Raw genomic sequence first — 18,144 nt, forward strand, 5'->3', positions numbered from 1 at the left:
TGAAACTAGGGGAGCATTATCTTGCAATCAGCTGGACTGTAAACCCATTTTCTTCCCTATAGTGAAATTGTATCAATTTTCATTTAATGGTCTCATACTTAAAAAGAAAAGCTGAAGTCAAAACCTAAAAAAGAAAGATAACATTTGAAAGAATAATAAAAGCAGAGAAGAACAAGATAGATTATTGGCAACAAAAATAGAAATTGTTGGAAAATGCAGCAGGTCTGGCAGCATTTATAGATAGAGACACAGTTAATATTTGGGGTTCACTGACCCTTCTTCAGAACATTAGTGGCAAACTTGCTATAATATGATAGAGATGGATTTAAAGCCACATCTCTTCATAATGTGAATTCTCAATGTTGCCAGACATAAACTAAGCACAGCTCCAAAAACAATGAGCATAGTTGAGACGCTGAATTGTAGACCTAATATCAGTTATTAACCACTCAAGGAAATACACCAGTATCCTGGAGTAATGCAAATTAATGTTGATGATCACTTGCTCCACCTTTAATTTTGCAAAGAGGATCAGACAATGGAAGTATAAGAACAAAAAACAGAACCATATGTTGTAATAAAGTAAGGAAGTGGCATTTTGTTTTAAATTCTTCAGTTGGCAATCAACCAAACAAGATAGGAATACTTCAAGAGAGAGTTTAGTGGTTGAAAACCCATCAGTCCTTGTCCAAACTATCATTTGCATTCAGTTAGTCTTTGTGACTGGACTTTGCAGTCCTAATATCTCCCTTAACACTTGGGGAATTGCTTTCTAAGTACCACTGTACATTTATAATCTTGACTTCTTATTGGTACTATTTCTATTCGTGCCATAGGTTAACTAAAGAAGTACCATAAACCAAGGGATGAGACCTTGTGCTTGCTTCTCTATTGGCCTTGTGTTTTTGGAACTCTTACAGGCAGCATGACTCTTCTGTGTAATCATATATGTTTTTAATTTATTAGTTTAATTTTATAAAAGCTTTGCAAACTGCTTAAACACAAGCAACATAAGCTGTACCAACAGGTAGTATGCTGAGGTTTACACCATTTCACATGTTTAAAAATAGTTTTTAATCAATTAATTTTAGAATTTTCAAATGAGCGAGGATACTAGGATGTACCTCAAAATTGACTGAAGCAAGCAGGAAGTAGTGTGGTTTCTCATTACCGCTGTTTTCCTTTTCTTCCCCATAAAAATTTGCATCTAAGTGAAAATAGCTCAAAGTCACTTCCACTGAGTTCCGAAATTCATTGAACTTTAGTTTTGAAGTTAATTTTAATGCGTGTTCACCCTGCAGCAAGGCAAATCTTCCAGCAGCTACTTTCAACTGAAACTGTTGTTACAGCTGTGAGATTGGGCCTGTTTCCAATATGATGTATGCTCAGTTACTTTCTCTCATTGAAATGTAGCATGCTCATTTAAATGTCAAGAGATCCAGAGAGCGGGATCTGGACCAGTAAGCGGCAGGTCAGGGTAACCCTGAGGGTCGATGACGACAGGAACATCCTCCACCCACCCTCAAGCTTCGCAGTTGGAGGGAGCAGAGGCTACCTGACATATGCAGGGCAGCCAAAAGTGTGCCGAACCTGTGAGAAGTCGGGACACATGGTGGCAGATTGCAAGGTGACCATCAGCAGGAACTGCAAACAGGAAGTGTCATCTGACCAAGGACTGTCAGGAAACAAAGATCTGCAACCTGTGCGGAGAGGCGGGCCACATGTACAAGACCTGCCCGACGGGGGGGGGGGGGGGGCACTTAATCACAGATGGTCGGAGGTGACAATGTGAGTCGTGGACCCCCAAAGATCAGCCGGGAAACGGAGTCTGGTGGCACCCACAAAGAAGGACAGGCTGGAGCGGAGGAGGCGGCAGCCAGCGGAGAGACACAGCAGCTGATCCTAGCTCTAGCTGGGCAGATGGAAGCAATGGAGGAGGAGGTAATCGAGAAGGCAGAGGAATGGATACCTGTTAAAAACAGGAAAAGAAAATCCTGCCAGGCCCCCAAAGCCTCCCAGCAAAGGGGGAAAAGACAGCTGCAGGAGGGAGGTACGGCCAGCTGTTCGGATGATGAAGATGGGTGCAAGGAGGGTCATTACCAGAAGAAGAGACAGAGCGCCGTAGATGAAGAGGAAGGGCATTTCCTCCCATCCAGGAAACAATGGGCCCCCCAAAGTCCACCCTCCACCCAGTGAGAACCCAGGGATACCCACAGCTACACGTAACTGAGAGCTGTGATCCTCTGACAGTCCCACTGTCAGACAAAGAACTGGATGGTGTGGATCCTTGCCTTGGCTCAATGACACCAGAGTGGGTAAATGATCCCAGTGAGGAGCTGGACAGCTACCTCAGCCCAGCAAGGGTCCAGCAGTTCGTGCTCACTGTGGGAATGCAGACAGCTACCCCAGAGAAAGGACAGTCAAATGGACGATTGTAACCCCACAAACTGGGGGTTAAAGAAGGTTCCTTTGCTATCGTATAACAGGGGGCCCGTTACAGTTGGGTTCCGTTGAAGCTTCAGCTAAATACTAAGAGACTGGATGGTTAATAAACAGAACTGTAAATACGGTAACTGTAAATTCGATTAATTCAATCTGTTCTCTTGTAATGTTAAGACATGCAATGTATATATATGAACGACATGACCAATTGTACAAGTACCAAAGATTTATTTCTATGAATAAAGTATATTTTGAAATTAAAAAAAGAGATCCGGAGAGAAAAGGAGAGGGTGGATCTTGTTACATGGTTCCCTGAGCAGACTGTCAAAGTCATTGGCAGAATGCCTTATCACCAGAACTTTCCAACAAGCACCAAGACATCGCACCAAGTCATTACCTGTGAGATCCTTCATGTGCGCTCAGTCTGCCTGTGCCACTGTACGCTTCCCTCAAAGTGGCTGTGGAGGTCTTGAGCCTGCCACACATCTTCTGGAATGTGCCTTTGCAAAGGAAGTCTGGAAGATGATGCAGTGTTTTTTGTTGAGGTTCACCCTGAACAGCTCTGTGATACAGGACTCTGTGCTTCTCAGTCTGTTTCCCAGGATACACACAGTGACAAACATTGTCTGAGCCTAAAGGACCATCAACACAGTGACAGATGCTCTTTGGTCTTCTGAACCCTGTTGATCTTCCAGAACAAGGTGTTGACCCTGACCAAGTGTTGCAGACTGGCACATTTCAAGGTCCAGGACTGTGTGCTAAGGCAGGCAGTAAAGCTTAGGGCAGCTGCCATCAAGTCGCAGTGGGGAAAGACCACTATCTGAGGTCTTTATACTGAAATGAGGGTCCTTCTGGTGCTTCATGTTTGTAAGTAAAGTCTTGTACACATAAGAAATGGCTTCAGTTTGTTTACTGGATAGAGTTAAACTCCAATGTTTGTTTGTTTCTTAATATGCCACTGTACAGAACCAAACTATTTTCATGGTGATGTGTATATATAGATATTTTGAATGAATAAAGTTTATTTTTGAAATAAAAAACCAAATTTATTATTTTTCATAACTATATTCATTCAAGAAGGAAATAGAGGTAAATGCTGGAAACAAACAGACCTGCACAAGAATAGAGTCCTTCAATTTAATTTTCTAAATATCTTTGAGGAAATGATTGTAAATTTCACACGATTGTTATGATCCCAGTTGATGTTAATACTGGACAAGTCAGATCCCTAAATGAAATTTAGCTACTTGTTTCAGTAAGTGACCACCATGTTAAATAAAACAAATGAGTACACAAGGTTGCAGATTTTCTCTTACAATGAAATTGTTGATTACATAAAAAGAAGAATAAAATAAAACAAACCAAGCTATCTAAGTATAGAACATAGTTTGAAAAAGCTTCACACATAAAGTAAAATCTTTTATTTGCCATCAATTTACAATTTCACATCCAGAGAAAGCACTATTCTATCTTAAATCTTTAATTTGGAGGAGCCAGTGTTGGACTGGGGTGGACCAAGTTAAAAATTGCACAGTAGCAGGTTATAGTTCAACAGGTTTGTTTGGAAGCACAAGCTTTTGAAGTGCTGCTTCTTCATCAGGTGGTTGTGGAGCACCTGAATTTATAGCATGAGGTTACAGTGTCATGTGGCTGAAATATATTTGCTTGTTTAATATATTGCAGCTGCGTGACCCTAATGTTTTGCTATAAATTGTGTCTTTTGGTCCTGCTCCACAACCACCTGATGAAGAAGCAGCATTTCAAAAGTTTGTGCTTCCAAACAAACCTGTTGAACTATAGCCTGGTGTGTGATTTTTAACTCAAATCTAAGTTCAACTGAGCTGATTCATATTAGTTCTATCCTGCAAACTGTGAAGTTGTCTTCCACGAATACTCAGAAGACAAAGATTAGATATTCTCCCATTTCAGTCCACTGCAGATTTATAAACAAACATTCCTAGTTTGGAAATTACGCAAATTGGTATTCTGCTAAAGCAGGAGAAAGTGAGGACTGCAGATGCTGGAGATCAGAGTTGAAGAGTGTGGTCCTGGAAAAACACAGCAGGTCAGGCAGTATCCAAGCAGTATGAGAGTCAATGTTTTGAGCATAAGCTCTTCATCAGGAATGAGGGGGTAGCTGAAGGGGCTGAGACAAAAATGGAAGGGGGATAGGCTGGAGGGAAGGTAGCTGGGAATATGATGGAGAGATGAAGGTGGGGGTGAAAGTGATAGGCCAGAGAAAAGGGTGGAGGGGAATTCGTGGGAAGGAAGATGGACAGGTAGGAATGTTCAAGAGGGTGGTGCCGAGTTGGAAGGTTGGATCTGGGATAAGTAGGTGGAAGGGAAATAAGGAAATTGGTGAAATCCACATTGATCCCATGTGGTTGGAGGGTCCCAAGGTGAAAGATGAAGCATTCTTCCTCCAGGCATCGTGTGGCTAGAGTTTGGCGTTGGAGGAGGCCATTGGTGAGTGGGCGGGGAAATTAAAGTCACAAGCACAGTAGAAATTTTCTCCTAGATGGAATATAGAACAGTTCAGGGACCAGGGTACTTTAGCAGAATCAAAGAGTATGGTGCTGGAAAAGCACAGCCGGTAAGGCAGCATCCAAGAAGCAGGAGAGTTGACATTTCGATCATAAGCTCTTCAATAGGAATGAAAGGCTGGCCCAAGGAGGCTGAGAGATAAATGGGAAGGGGGTAAGCTGGGGGTGGAGGGAAGGTAACTGGGAATATGATTGGTAGATGACTGGGAGGGGGGGGGGGGGGCAGAAATGGGAAGTTTTTGAGCCTTCCTAAACTGAACTCAATCCTTGATTATTCTAAAGCAACAACAAGCTAATGGTCCACAATGTTTATATTCCTGATCAAAAACCCTGCACAGTACTAACAACCTTGCATTAATATTCCAGGGTCCCTGCTCTTAGCTGTTGATGTTCTAGAGATGACTCTCACTAATCTTAATTTTCTTTTCCAGACTCTTAAAAACAATAATACCCATATGCTACTAGATTAAAATCTGACCTCTTAAAAATGGTATGATAGGCAGGGCAAATAGAGAATACTAGGCTCCTTGACTAACAAAGCAGGGCAAGTGTGAATGTTGAGTTGAGACCAGAAGCAAATCAGCCATAAACATATTGAGTCGCAGAGAGGATTAGAGGGACCAAATGGTCTGATTCTGATTTGTTTCTTATAATATTGTTTTCACACTTGTTGATAAGTTTAAGTGAATCTAGATTAAGCAAAGAACAGGAAACTTCTTATATTTGACCATTTTAGCTTTGTGGAGAATATGGATAGTTATGGGGGAAATGTGACCTTGTGGTCTCCTGGGACTTGTATGATTGTCTCCTGGAGTCAGAAAGGATTTGCTAGTTTAACTTTGTTTATTTCTTGTGTTTTTCCTTGGAGATTGAGAGAGTGGTTAGGTTGATGTGCTTAAGTAGCATCATGACAATTTTGGATAGGCTTAATAAACCAGCTGGTCTTTTGTTTTTGTGCTTTCATAAATATTCATCTTGTGTTTATTCGGGAATTGCCATGAAGCAGCTGAAGCTTAGCGATCCAGCAGAAGCCAGTATGTCAGTGCACACAGTGTAATTCCGCCTTTTACAAGCATCAGCTCAAGTTCATTTTTGAAGAATTTAGGTGGTCAGTTTTGAGGAGGACGCTCAAGATAAAGCTTATTCAAGTGGTGGGGGGGTTGCCCTGTGAGATTCTTTCAGGCTTTTGGGATATGATCATTTGTTTCAATCCTTGCTCCTCTGTTTGTGCCCTGTTGTTCGACTAGTATGAGCTGAAAATGTGTTGCTGGAAAAGCGCAGCAGGTCAGGCAGCATCCAAGGAGCAGGAGAATCAACATTTCGGGCATGAGCCCTTCTTCAGGAATGGGGAAAGTGTGTCCAGCAGGCTAAGATAAAAGGAAGGGAGGAGGGACTTGGGGGAGGGGCGTTGGAAATGCGATAGGTGGAAGGAGGTCAAGGTGAGGGTGATAGGCCGGAGTGGGGGTGGGGGCGGAGAGGTCAGGAAGAAGATTGCAGGTTAGGAAGGCGGTGCTGTATTCGAGAGATTTGACTGAGACAAGGTGGGGGGAGGGGAAATGAGGAAACTGGAGAAATCCGAGTTCATCCCTTGTGGTTGGAGGGTTCCTAGGCAGAAAATGAGGCGCTCTTCCTCCAACCGTCGTGTTGCTATGGTCTGGCGATGGAGGAGTCTAAGGACCTGCATTTCCTTCCTCAGCCCCTGTTCTACTAGTATGTCTGACTCCATGCAACCTTACTGTCCTGGGTTAATTCATTTATTCTTTTCCAAAGCTACATTACTTGCTCCAAATATTATCCCACCAAAAATGTATTAAACTTTTATTTTAACTGATTTTTCTCCCTGTGAGTGAAGCATTGGTCTACTCAATTTTTTGATATGAAGGAGCTGAATGATATTCACTGCTTTATATTGAAGTGTAAGGCTTCTACCCGAAGTGTTTGGCCAGCTCAAAATGCCAGTAGTTATCTCTTGTTGATCCAGTAGAAGAAAAGGAACCTGCTTGCTTGAGAGCTAACTTCCTCAGCTGCAAAGCCTTAGCATTGGAACTGGCATACCTGATGATAAGAAAAAGCACAGACATTATTTGCAGATTCAAATACTGAGATTCAGAGACGTCCATAGTTTACTTTTATGATTTCATGTGCATTGGTGTATTGGAACTGTAACCAATCGTGAAACATGAATATTTTGGGAACTTCTGAAGTGGAGTTCTTTTCCTTCATGGGAGAGCTCCTTCCCAAAGTGAAATAAATGGCCAAACACTTTGGGTAGAAGTCTTACACTTCAATATAAAGCAGTGAATGTTGTTCAGCTCTTTCATGTCAAAAAATTGAGTAGACCAATGCTTCACTTGCAGGGAGAAAAATCAGTTAAAATAAAAGTTTAATACATTTTTGGTGGGATAATATTTGGAGCAAGTAATGTAGCTTCGGAAAAGAATAGATAAATTAACCCAGGACAGTAAGGTTGCATGGAGTCAGACATATTCATAGAACAACAGGGCACAAACAGAGGAGCAAGGATTAAAACAAATGATCATATCCCAGAAGCCTGAAAGAATCTCACAGGATAATGAAACAACAACAGCAGCCCCCCCCCCCCCCCCCCCCACTCCCTTGAACAATGCGAATTCCAGAGCAAATGGCCCCTTTCCAATGCTAAGAAGGTCAGATGTGCCATCCTACACATTAAGCCATTGTACTGGGGCAATAACAGATGTGTTCCAGTAAAGAAAGATTAGGTGTACCATCAAAATAACATTGAAGACAGCTGGAAATTGGTGGAGGAGCTTAGCAGGTCTGGCAGATTAAGAGTCATTGGGCTTGAAATGTTAACTCTGGTTTGTTTTCACAGATGCTAGCAGATCTTCTGAGTTTTTCCAGCATTTCTGTTTTTGTTTCAGATTTTCAGCATCGGCAGCTTTTTGTCATCAATAAAACATAACAGTAGGGTTTACCTCCTTCACCCTACCCTTTCTCTTCCCCACCCCCAAGCCTTTCCTGTGTATATGTACCCTCTCGTTAAATTAATGTTCAAGCATCAAAGATGGAATTTGGCCATGTTCAGATCAAGAGAATCAGGTGTATTTGAGGTGATTGGTGCATTAAAATAATTCAATTCCCAAATAAAAAAAGTGTATAAAAATCAATGTTTTAGCACATCTCTGGAAGATCACTTTTTGCACGGGATGATTCTATCTCCCTTGCATACACATGAATAAACACTGGTGAAGCTGTCAGATGTTGCTATTTAGTCTTTATTAGTTGAGATAAATTAAGAGGAAGCCTCCTCTGTCATTCATAACTTAATTGTAGCCAGAAGCCTGTCCCATGTAAGTGATATGGTGAAGGCGTATCCAACAGCAGTTTGGTGGCTGAAATAGGTATGGATGAAGTTCTGCTTCATAGTATGATAACATATCTATGTTATCCATATATTTTCCCCTCCCCTTTAAATGAAAGATATGTCAGAAAATGGGTAGAAACAGCCAGACATGAGGTCAGACAAGGTGAAGCTAGCTACAAATCATGTCTAATGACCCAAAACAGGACGATCTGCAACCCAAGTGGCCATCAGCGAGCTACCTCGTTTATTGCTGCCACTTGGGAATGGTTGAACTGAAAACTAATTTTGGTTCTCGAAGATGCTGTTCAAAAGATGAAATGCTTTCATTTGCTTCCTTATTATGTTCATGTTTAAAACAGGAACCCTTAGAGCAACTCAGCATGTCTGAAAGCATCTATGGATTAGGTAATTGATTATGGCCCAATGACTGTTTGGGCTCTTCAGGAAATACAAAAGCTTCCATTACGTGGTCCATCAGTGTGCAGTTGAATAGCGACCCCAAGTAAACTCATCATGCAAATCAATGACCACTTCTGAAATAGATCCTCTTGTGTTTTAATTTTGCGATAAGATATCGGAGCAGAATTAGGCCATTCAGCCTACTGAGTCTGCTCCGCCATTTGATCATGGCTGAAAGGTTTCTCAACCCCATTTTCCTGCCATCTCACCATAACCTTTGATCTTATTACTAATCAAGAACTTATCTATCACTTTCTTAAAATACAGTCATTGACTCGGCCTCTACAGCTTTCTGTGGCAATGAGTTCCACAGATTCCCTACTCCCTGGCTGAATAAATTTCTCATCTCACTTCTAAAGAGTCATGCCTTCACTCTGAGGCTGTATGCTAATGTCCAATTCTCTCCTGGAAACATTTTCTCCATGTTTGCTCGATCTCAGTCTCTCTATACTCTATAAGCTTCAATTTAAATTCAGTCATATCTGTCAGATTTATTTGACAATGAAACAAAATGTGAGCAATGGTTCCTGGGAATCGGAGGCTATCTTCTTCAATCCTGGCCACTTGTAGTCTTGGGAGAAGTCGGGTTTTGATATAATTGAGCCAGTTTGGGTGCCAAGACAGATCAGGATGTCAAGCCTGTCGTAGTACAGTTCAACCAGAGTTTCTGGGATTTGTCTTGTCTGTTGCATATTTCATTATTTTGATTTCAGATAAGATGTCAAACCAAAGCAATATCTGTCATTTCAAATGCATACAGTAGATCCTACAGTTATGTTGGAAATTTTCCACCTGTTTCAGTCACCAAAGAGCTTGTAAACCATTAAAAGAACATTACCTTATCTTTTATGCATTTGAGAGATCTTGTGCTGTGCAAATTTATTGGTTTACCTCATCAAACCTCAGTGCATACATTTTCAAAGCATGTGAAACTATATCTGTCAAGGGAGATAAAAGTGATACAGTGAAAAGTACACTATGATTTTGAAGATCTAACTGCAGTGTCAATCCACTCTTCCACTGGAAAAATGCAACAAGGAAATATGTTAACATAATTTTTCAAACTACCTTTTACCAATCCGTGGATAAATTGTTTTGATATTCATTGCCAATGGGCAGAATATTCAACCTAAAGTTGTGTTGTATGGTTTTAGGATTCAGTGTATGCTTGTTTGTTATTGATTATAGAGTCCTGCAGCACAGAGACAGACCCTTTGGCCCAACTGGTTCATGCCAACCAAAATGTCCCTCCACACGAACCCCATTTCCTTTCACTTGGCCTGAACCCTTCTAATCTTTTCCTATCCATGTATTTTTCCAAATACCTTTTAAATGTTGTTAATGTACCTGCTCCAACCACTTCCATATGCATACCACTCTGTGTGTAAAAAAAGTTGCTCCTTGGGTTCTCTTTTGCTCTTTGCCCTCTAACTTTAAACTGACGCCTTCTAGTCCTTGATTTGCCAACTTTGGGAAAAAGACTGAGTGCATTCATCCCATCCATGCTCCCACAATATTAGAAACTTTAATAAGACGCCCCCTCAGTCTCCCCTACGCTCTAAAGAAAAAAAGTCCTAGCTTGTCCAACCTCTTGCTATTACACAGACCGTTGAGTCCTCGAAACATCCTTGTATATTTCTTCTGCACTTTTTCCAGTTCAATAACATCCTTCTTGTAGCAAGGTGACCAAAACTGAATGCAGTACTCCCAAGTGTAGCTTCACCAATGTCCTGTACAACTGTAATATAATTTTCAAACCTCTATATCAATTCCCAGACTGATGAAGGCCAGTGTGTCAAAAGCCTTCTTCACTGCTCAGTCTACCTGTGATGCCACTATCAGAGAACCATGCACTTGAACTCCAGTGTCCCTCAGTTCCACTACACTCTGAAGGCCCTACCGGTCACCATGAAACTCCTGCCTTGGTATGACTTTACAAAATGCAAGACCTCACACTTACCTATATTAAACTCCATTTGCCATTTCTTGGCCCACTTCCCCAGCTGACCAAGGTCCTGCTACAATTCTGATAACCTTCCTCGCTGTCCACAATACTACCTATTTTAGTGTCATCTGCAAATTTACTAATCGTGCCTTGTGCATTCTCATCCAAGTTATTGATATAGATAACAAACAGCAATGGGCCCGGCACCGACTTCTGAGACATTCCACTAGTCACAGTCCGACAAGCATCCTTCCATGATTACCCTCTGCTTCCTACCATCCAGTCAATTGTGTATCCAATTTTCCAGCTCCCTTTGGATTCCATGCGATCTAACCCCTCAGAGCAGCCTACCTTATCAAAGGCCTGACTGAAATCCATGTAGGGGGACGTACTGCAGATCCTGGAGATTAGAGTCAAGATTAGAGTGGTGCTGGAAGAGGTCCTCGTTCCTGATGAAGGGCTTTTGCCCACAACATCAATTTTCTTGCTCCTCGGATGCTGCCTGACCTGCTGTGCTTTTCCAGCACCATTGTAATCTTGACTGAAGGTCTACCACCCTGCCCTTGTCAACCTTCCTGGTCACTTCATCAAGGAAGTCTAACAAATTGAGGAAAGAAATAAGGAATTAGAATATGTTTGTGTTAATCCCAAGTTTCAGTATATCTTCAAGCTACTTGAACATTATCAACTTACTCATGGTTCTGCTCTGAATCATTTTCTTACGTATTATCTTTTTGGTTTGAAGGTATTATGAAGAAAATATATTATACTGCGTTGGTCTTCACAGTAGGGGACACGAATAACATGCCAGTGATTGACAAGGAGCTGAAGGTAGGTGAGGACCTGAAAATAATCATGAAAGAGGTAGTGTTGGCAAGCTAATGGTGTTAAAAGTAGACAAGTCTTCTGCATTCCAAAATACTAAAAGAGATGGTGGGAGAAATAGCAAACGCACTTGTAATTTTCCAAATTTCACTGGACTCTGGAGCAATTCCAGCAGATTGGAAAACAGCAAATGTGACGCCACTGTTTGCACTGCTACTGGAAGTGGTTGAAGCAGGTATATTAATAAAAAGAAGGTAGATAAAGGATGGAAATTATAGACCCCTTAGCTTAACTTTTGTAGTGGTGAAAATGCTTAAATCTATTATCAAGGAAGAACAAACAAGACATCCAGATAGAAATTTTCCTGTTGGGCAGACATAGCATGGGTTCATGAAAGGCAGGTCATGCTTAACTAGTCTACTGGAATTCTATGAAGACATTACAAGCATGGTGGACAACGGAGACCCAATAAGTGTGGTGTATCTAAATTTCCAAAAGGCATTCGACAAGGTGCCGCACAAAAGGCTGCTGCAGAAGAAAAGATGCATGTATTAGCATGGATAGAGGACTGGATGACTAACAGGAAGCAAAGAGTGGTGATAAATCAGTGCTCTTTTGGTTGGTGATCAGTGACTAGTGATGTGCCTCAGGGATTAGTGTTGGGACTGCAATTATTCCCAATTTATGTAGATGATTTGGAGTTGGAGACCACGTGTCGTGTGTCAAAGTTTGCAGATCACACTAAGAAGCATGGTAGAACAAAGTGCAGAGGACTGTGAAACTTTGCAAAAGGACATAAATAGTTTGAGTGAATGGGCAAAGGTCTGGCTGGTGGAGTACAATATTAATAAATGTGAAGTCATCCATTTTGGCAGGAGTAACAGTAAAAAGGACTATGATTTGAATGGTAAAAAATTTCAGCTTGCTGCTGTGCAGAGGGATCTCAGTATCCTTGTATATGAACTACAGAATGTTGGTCTGCCAGTACAACAGGTAATTAAGAAGGCAATGGCATTTTGTCCTTCATTGCTAACGGGATTGACTTTAAAAGCAGGGACGTAATGTTGCAGCTGTACAGAGTACTGCTGAGGCCACACTTGGAGGACTGCCTGCAGTTTTGGTCTCCTTATTTAAGAAAGGATATATTGGCACAAGAGGGGATGCTGCGGATGTTCACTAGTTTGACTCCAGAGTTGAGGGTGTTGGCTACCGAGGAGCGACTGAGTAGGTTGGGATTATATTCATTGGAATTTAGAAGAATGAGGGGTGATCTTAAAGAAACATATAAAATTAGGAAGGGAATAGAAAAGATAGAAGAAGAGAGGATGTTTCCACTGGCAGGTTAAACAAGGACAAGAGGGCATAGCCTCAAAATTAGGGGGAGCAGATTTGGGACTGAATTGAGGAGTGAATTTGGGACTGAATTCTTCACCCAGAGGGTTGTGAATCTATGGAATTGCATGCCCAGTGAAGTAGTTGAGGCTTCCTCATTGAATGTTTTTAAAGCAAAGATAATTTTTTGAACAGTAAAGGAATTAAGGGTTAAAGCGAAAGGGCAGGTAAGTGAGTCCAGAAAAAGATCATCCATGATTTTACTGAATGTTGGAGCCGGCTTGAAGGTCCAGATGGCCTCCTCCTACTCCTATATCTTATGTTCCCTAATCTTGCACATGCAGTGATATGCAATTGTCTTTCTTAAAACTCAGCCTGTCTGACTGTAAATCAACTGGTTGACTAAAACTTTGTTGTAAATTTCTGGTTTAAATTTCTGGAGTCTTCCTTCTTTAGGAACTTGTATGATCCAGCTAGAAATTTTTTTTCCTCTGTTCATATAGACCAAAATGAAGCTTCACAAGAACGGTTAGTCTGAATTTTCACATCAACATGTATGACTAAAAGAAGAATGGTGACAATAATAGCAGTAATACATTGTTATGGATGTGTCAAATTTAAACTAAAAATTAAAAGACCCCCACAACAGGATGAAAACGTTTAATTGTCAATCTGAAATGCATGTGGAAGGAAATGCTTTTTATAAAGAGAAATATGTGTAACATTCCATGCACCATTTAGAAATTTAGTATGGTCTGGCCAAGAGTTTCTCATACACCAACTTGAAAATGGTCAAACCTGCACAAAAGACCAAGGAAGTTTATGTGCAAGTTCTGTTTAACATAATGGCACCATAATTGACTGTGACTAGTGGTGTCCGACCAGGTCCTACATCGAGGATTCAGCTGTTCACTGCATTTAGAAAAGATTTCAATGATTGAAGGCGTGGAACCAAATGTCCAAGTTTGCTAATGATATCAAAATAAGTGGCATCTTATGTAGTGTAAATGGAGGTACAAAAACACAAAGAAACTTATTGATTAAATGAATGAGAAAAACTCCAAATGGATTTCAATAGGGTGAGTGTGGGATCATCCACTTTTGGACCAAAGGAAAAGTGAGAATCAGCGGAAGTGCAAAGAGATTTCGAGGTCCAGGTATATAGATTGTTGGAATGTTATGGATGAGATAATAGTATGATTGCCTTTATAGCTAGAGGATCGCTTTATTCCATCATGGAATATGGGATTCAACAGCAAGACCAGCAATTACTGTCTATTGCAAATTGCTGTTGAGCTGAGTGGCTTGTCAGGCCATTTTGAAGTTATTCACATTGCTGTGGATCAGGAGTCACATGAGAATACAAAAGGTTAGAAGTCACTCTACAAGATTGCAGATCCCTGGTTAGACTGCACTGGGATTACTATGTTCAGTTTCAGCTTAGGAACAATATGTTGATCTCGGACAGCTTAGATTTACTAGATTTATGCCTGGATTTTGAGAGTTAATTTATGAAGAGACATTACAGAAAGCAGGTTTGTGTTTTCTGGAATTTAGAAAATTAGATGATTTTACCAAGGTCTTCAACGTATTCGGTGGAACTAAGAGAATAGATTGGGTGAAGCTATTTCTGTTGTTTGGGGGGTCCACGGCTTCAGTGCTATAGTTTAGAGCAAGGTTTTTCTGCATTGAAGCTCAGAAATGCTTTATGTGTAATTGAATAATATGAGTTTAGAATTTTCTTCTACAAATGGAAGTTAATACTTTGTCAATTATTAATTTTATATCTATATTTGGTAGAGATATTTAACAATTAATGTTCAGTCATACAACAGTGTACGGATTTGTCATGATAGAATCAAATAGCAGCACAAATTCAAAGGTCTAAATAGTTTACACATGTTCTTGTGTTCCTATGTTCTGTGATTTTCAATAAAAATTGAAATTGTTGGAAAAGCTCAGTATCTGGCAGCAGAACCCTGAGGAAGGGTGACTCAACCTGAAATATTAACTTTGATTTCTCTCCACAATGCTGCCAGACTTGCTGAGCTTTTCCAGCAATTTTTATTTTTGTTTCTGATTTACAGCATCGGCAGATCTTTCAGTTTCTGTGACTTTTAATGATTTGTAGGTAGCAGTGTTGGACTGAGGTGTACAAAGTTAAAAATCATATGTCAGGTTATAGTCCAACAGGTTTATTTGGAAGCACGAGCTTTCGGAGCGCTGCTCCTTCACCAGGTGGTTGCGGAGTATAAGATCATAAGACACAAAATTTATAGCAAAAGTTTACAGTGTGATGCAACTGAGATGATATATTGTAAAACACCTGGATTGTTTGTCAAGTCTCTCATCTTTTAGAATGACTATGTTGGTTTCAAGGTTAAAAAATCACAACACCAGGTTGTAATCCAATAGGTTTAATTGGAAGCACTAGCTTTCAGAGCACTGATCCGAAAGCTAGTGCTTCCAATTAAACCTGTTGGACTATAATCTGGTGTTGTATGATTTTTAACTTTGTACACCCCAGTCCAACTCTGGTATATCCAAATTATGTTGGTCTCAGTTCTTCTCTCTCTCTCTCTCTCACACACACACATACACACACACACATTCAGACAAACAGATAAGTTTGTGGGGTGAATTTGTACTTGCAGAAACACATTTTATTTTGCTCAAAAACTACATGAATCCATGTAAGATTCTGTAAATCCCTTTTTTAAGAACTAGAATTAGTCTGAACATTGGGACACAGACAGACTTTAACTTTATAAATTCAGTGCATGATTTGGGCTGATATTGCACCAATTGTTAAAGTTAGCTTGAGAATGTAACTTTAAAAATGTTCTGGGATTTATTTATGAAAGAACTGAAACCAACATGGGCAAGACAGCTCTATTAATTGTTCAAACGTTATAACGTAAAATATTATGAGGCTATTGTGACACACCCCAATCAATGTTCCCCCATTTTATGGTTCCAGACAGTATATCCCAACCTGTTCAGCTTCTGCGTAAGGAAGGTTGAACTGACTCCCCCTCTTTATTCACCCACCTACTCAACTGGTCACAACAATGTTAATTTTAAAATGGATTCCTTTCCTTTCAGATACTTTTCTCTCAGACCCAAATGAACTTGAAGTAAATGATTTAACCATGCTTCCCTGCGTTAACGAAGAGTGTGCTCATTAATTACCAAATGTGAGGAAAAATTAGTAACGTAACACGCATATGCATGCTTTTGAAATAAGACAGGAGTCCAGAGAAATAAAAGCTTTTTAAAAAAACGTCTCTGAATTGTTCATAAATTGTGAATGGCTGAACATTGTGACCGTTGCAGTGGAAGTTTCCGGTATCTTTGGTATTAATAGTCACAAAGTCACTTTCGTAGTTTTGCAGGTTGCTTGAGATTTTGATGTTCTGATTCCTTTTCTCCTCAATTGAATTCCAGTTTTCAGGGTGAGAGAGCCCTTTGTGAGTTTTGTTTTCTTTCTCTGGCTTGCCAGTGGCTGAATTCTAATACTCTGAGAGAGTTCCTTTATCTGCAAGATGTTGGACAGTTTTTCAACTGTGACCTTCACAGCATAGTAAGACTGAAACCCAGGCTAGTACGCATGGGTGCCTTAACCCACTGGCGGATATGAGAACCTCAGTTGCACTAGCACAGTCTAACAGAGTTGAAACTGGCTTTTTTAACAATGTCCTTCTTTATTTTTCAAAGGAAGAAATACCAAATGTATCAGCAGTTTGGGCCAAATGAGTTTTTTTTTACTATATTTGTACTCGGGAGTTTACAATCCTGTCCATTTTGACTCATTCCTTCCCCCATTGTTGTTTGTTGCATCTTTGAGTGTGACATTCTGTGGGTATCTCTTTCCAGAAAACCATTTCGTTTACAACTCCACCTATTTACTGCACGTTCCCTCTTTTAAATGTCATAGTTTGGAACTGCAAGTTGAAAATGTCCATTTGACTTCAAGATTCTGACCTGTGGTCACTTTGCCATACATCATTGGGAGAGTTAATGGTGCTGAAAGCCTTACTTCAGCTTAAAGATTTTCTCTTTTTATTCTCTGTTTGCATACATTGGATTTTGTTCACAATAATTTCTGAACTTATCGTGTAAATTGTTACCAAGCTAGCTTGAAAAGATATTTTAGGGCTACAGCTGTCCAACTGGGGTCTGTGGATCCCTAGGGGTTTGTAGTCATTTCAGGGGAATCTGAAGAATAATGTGAATATGCTGATCAGAGGTTGGGTAGAGTAAGGCAAGCATCAAATATGGATCAAACATTAAAACACTTTTTTGCATGCAGCCCTTTTATATTTTTAATATCATATACTATTATATGAACTGGGAATGGAGGGGGTATTCTGTCCTTACTGACCTATTTGAAAGAGGGTCCTTCAATCCAAAAAAGTTGAAGATCACAAGGGAAATAACAATCTTCAAGAAATGCATTCTTCCACTCACTTTAAGAAATAAGAAATAAGCAACTCCAGATATCTTGGCAACATGGTAAATACTGCTACATTGTGCAAACCCTTATCCTGCTTAACCATGCATGGATTTAAATGCGTCTTCAGGCTTTATAGCTACTGTGGAAGTTTAAATCACTTCTTATCCTCCTGTGATCAAGCAAGGATGTAAGAGATTGATTGCACGATTTAGTCCTATAGCTCGAAACAGCAGTATTAGAAGCTAATAGATACCAAAATATGCTCTTTTAAAAACTTTCCAGTTACATACAGTTAAGCTTTCTAGGAGGTGCCAATTTCATTTTCTGGTTAAAAATGAGAATTAGTGTTCTTCATTTGGTCATTAAGAAAAAATAATATGAAGAAACTGGTAAAAAAAACAAAGAAAATTGCATAAAAGCTCTACCTTTATGGAAATTATAAAGGTTTATTTGTATTGATAACTAGACTTGGAATGACTCTCTTGGCACAGTGGTAATGTCCCTACATCTTGACCATGAAGCTTGGTTTCAAGTCCTACTGCTCCATATGTGTGTAATAATATCTGAACAGGTTGATTTAAAAATTTCAGACCTAGACTTTGAAGTATCTTGTGGTTCAGTAGTAGTGTCCCAGTCTTTGATAAAGAAGGGCTGGGTTCAAGACTCACCTGCTCCAGGGGTTTACAGTGACATCTGTGAACAGGTTGATTAGAAAATATAAACCAATACCACTTTGGTGCTGCAGTGGTAGTATCCCTATCTCTCACCTGGAAAGCCTACAAATCCTACCTATTCC

At 40.2% G+C, this 18,144-nt stretch overlaps 1 protein-coding gene across 1 annotated transcript in view; it reads left to right on the forward strand.

Moving 5' to 3' along the window:
- LOC140491450 (uncharacterized) overlaps positions 1-18,144 on the forward strand; it is a 110,928-nt gene that overhangs the window by 3,239 nt on the left and 89,545 nt on the right. Inside the window, exon 2 of the mRNA XM_072589627.1 lies at positions 11,481-11,570. Within this exon, the coding sequence (XP_072445728.1) occupies positions 11,486-11,570 (85 nt within the window). The 5' untranslated portion in view covers positions 11,481-11,485. The remainder of the gene's footprint in view (positions 1-11,480; positions 11,571-18,144) is intronic.

The sequence above is a fragment of the Chiloscyllium punctatum genome, chromosome 19 (genome assembly GCF_047496795.1).
Source record: "Chiloscyllium punctatum isolate Juve2018m chromosome 19, sChiPun1.3, whole genome shotgun sequence".
NCBI lineage: Eukaryota > Metazoa > Chordata > Chondrichthyes > Orectolobiformes > Hemiscylliidae > Chiloscyllium > Chiloscyllium punctatum.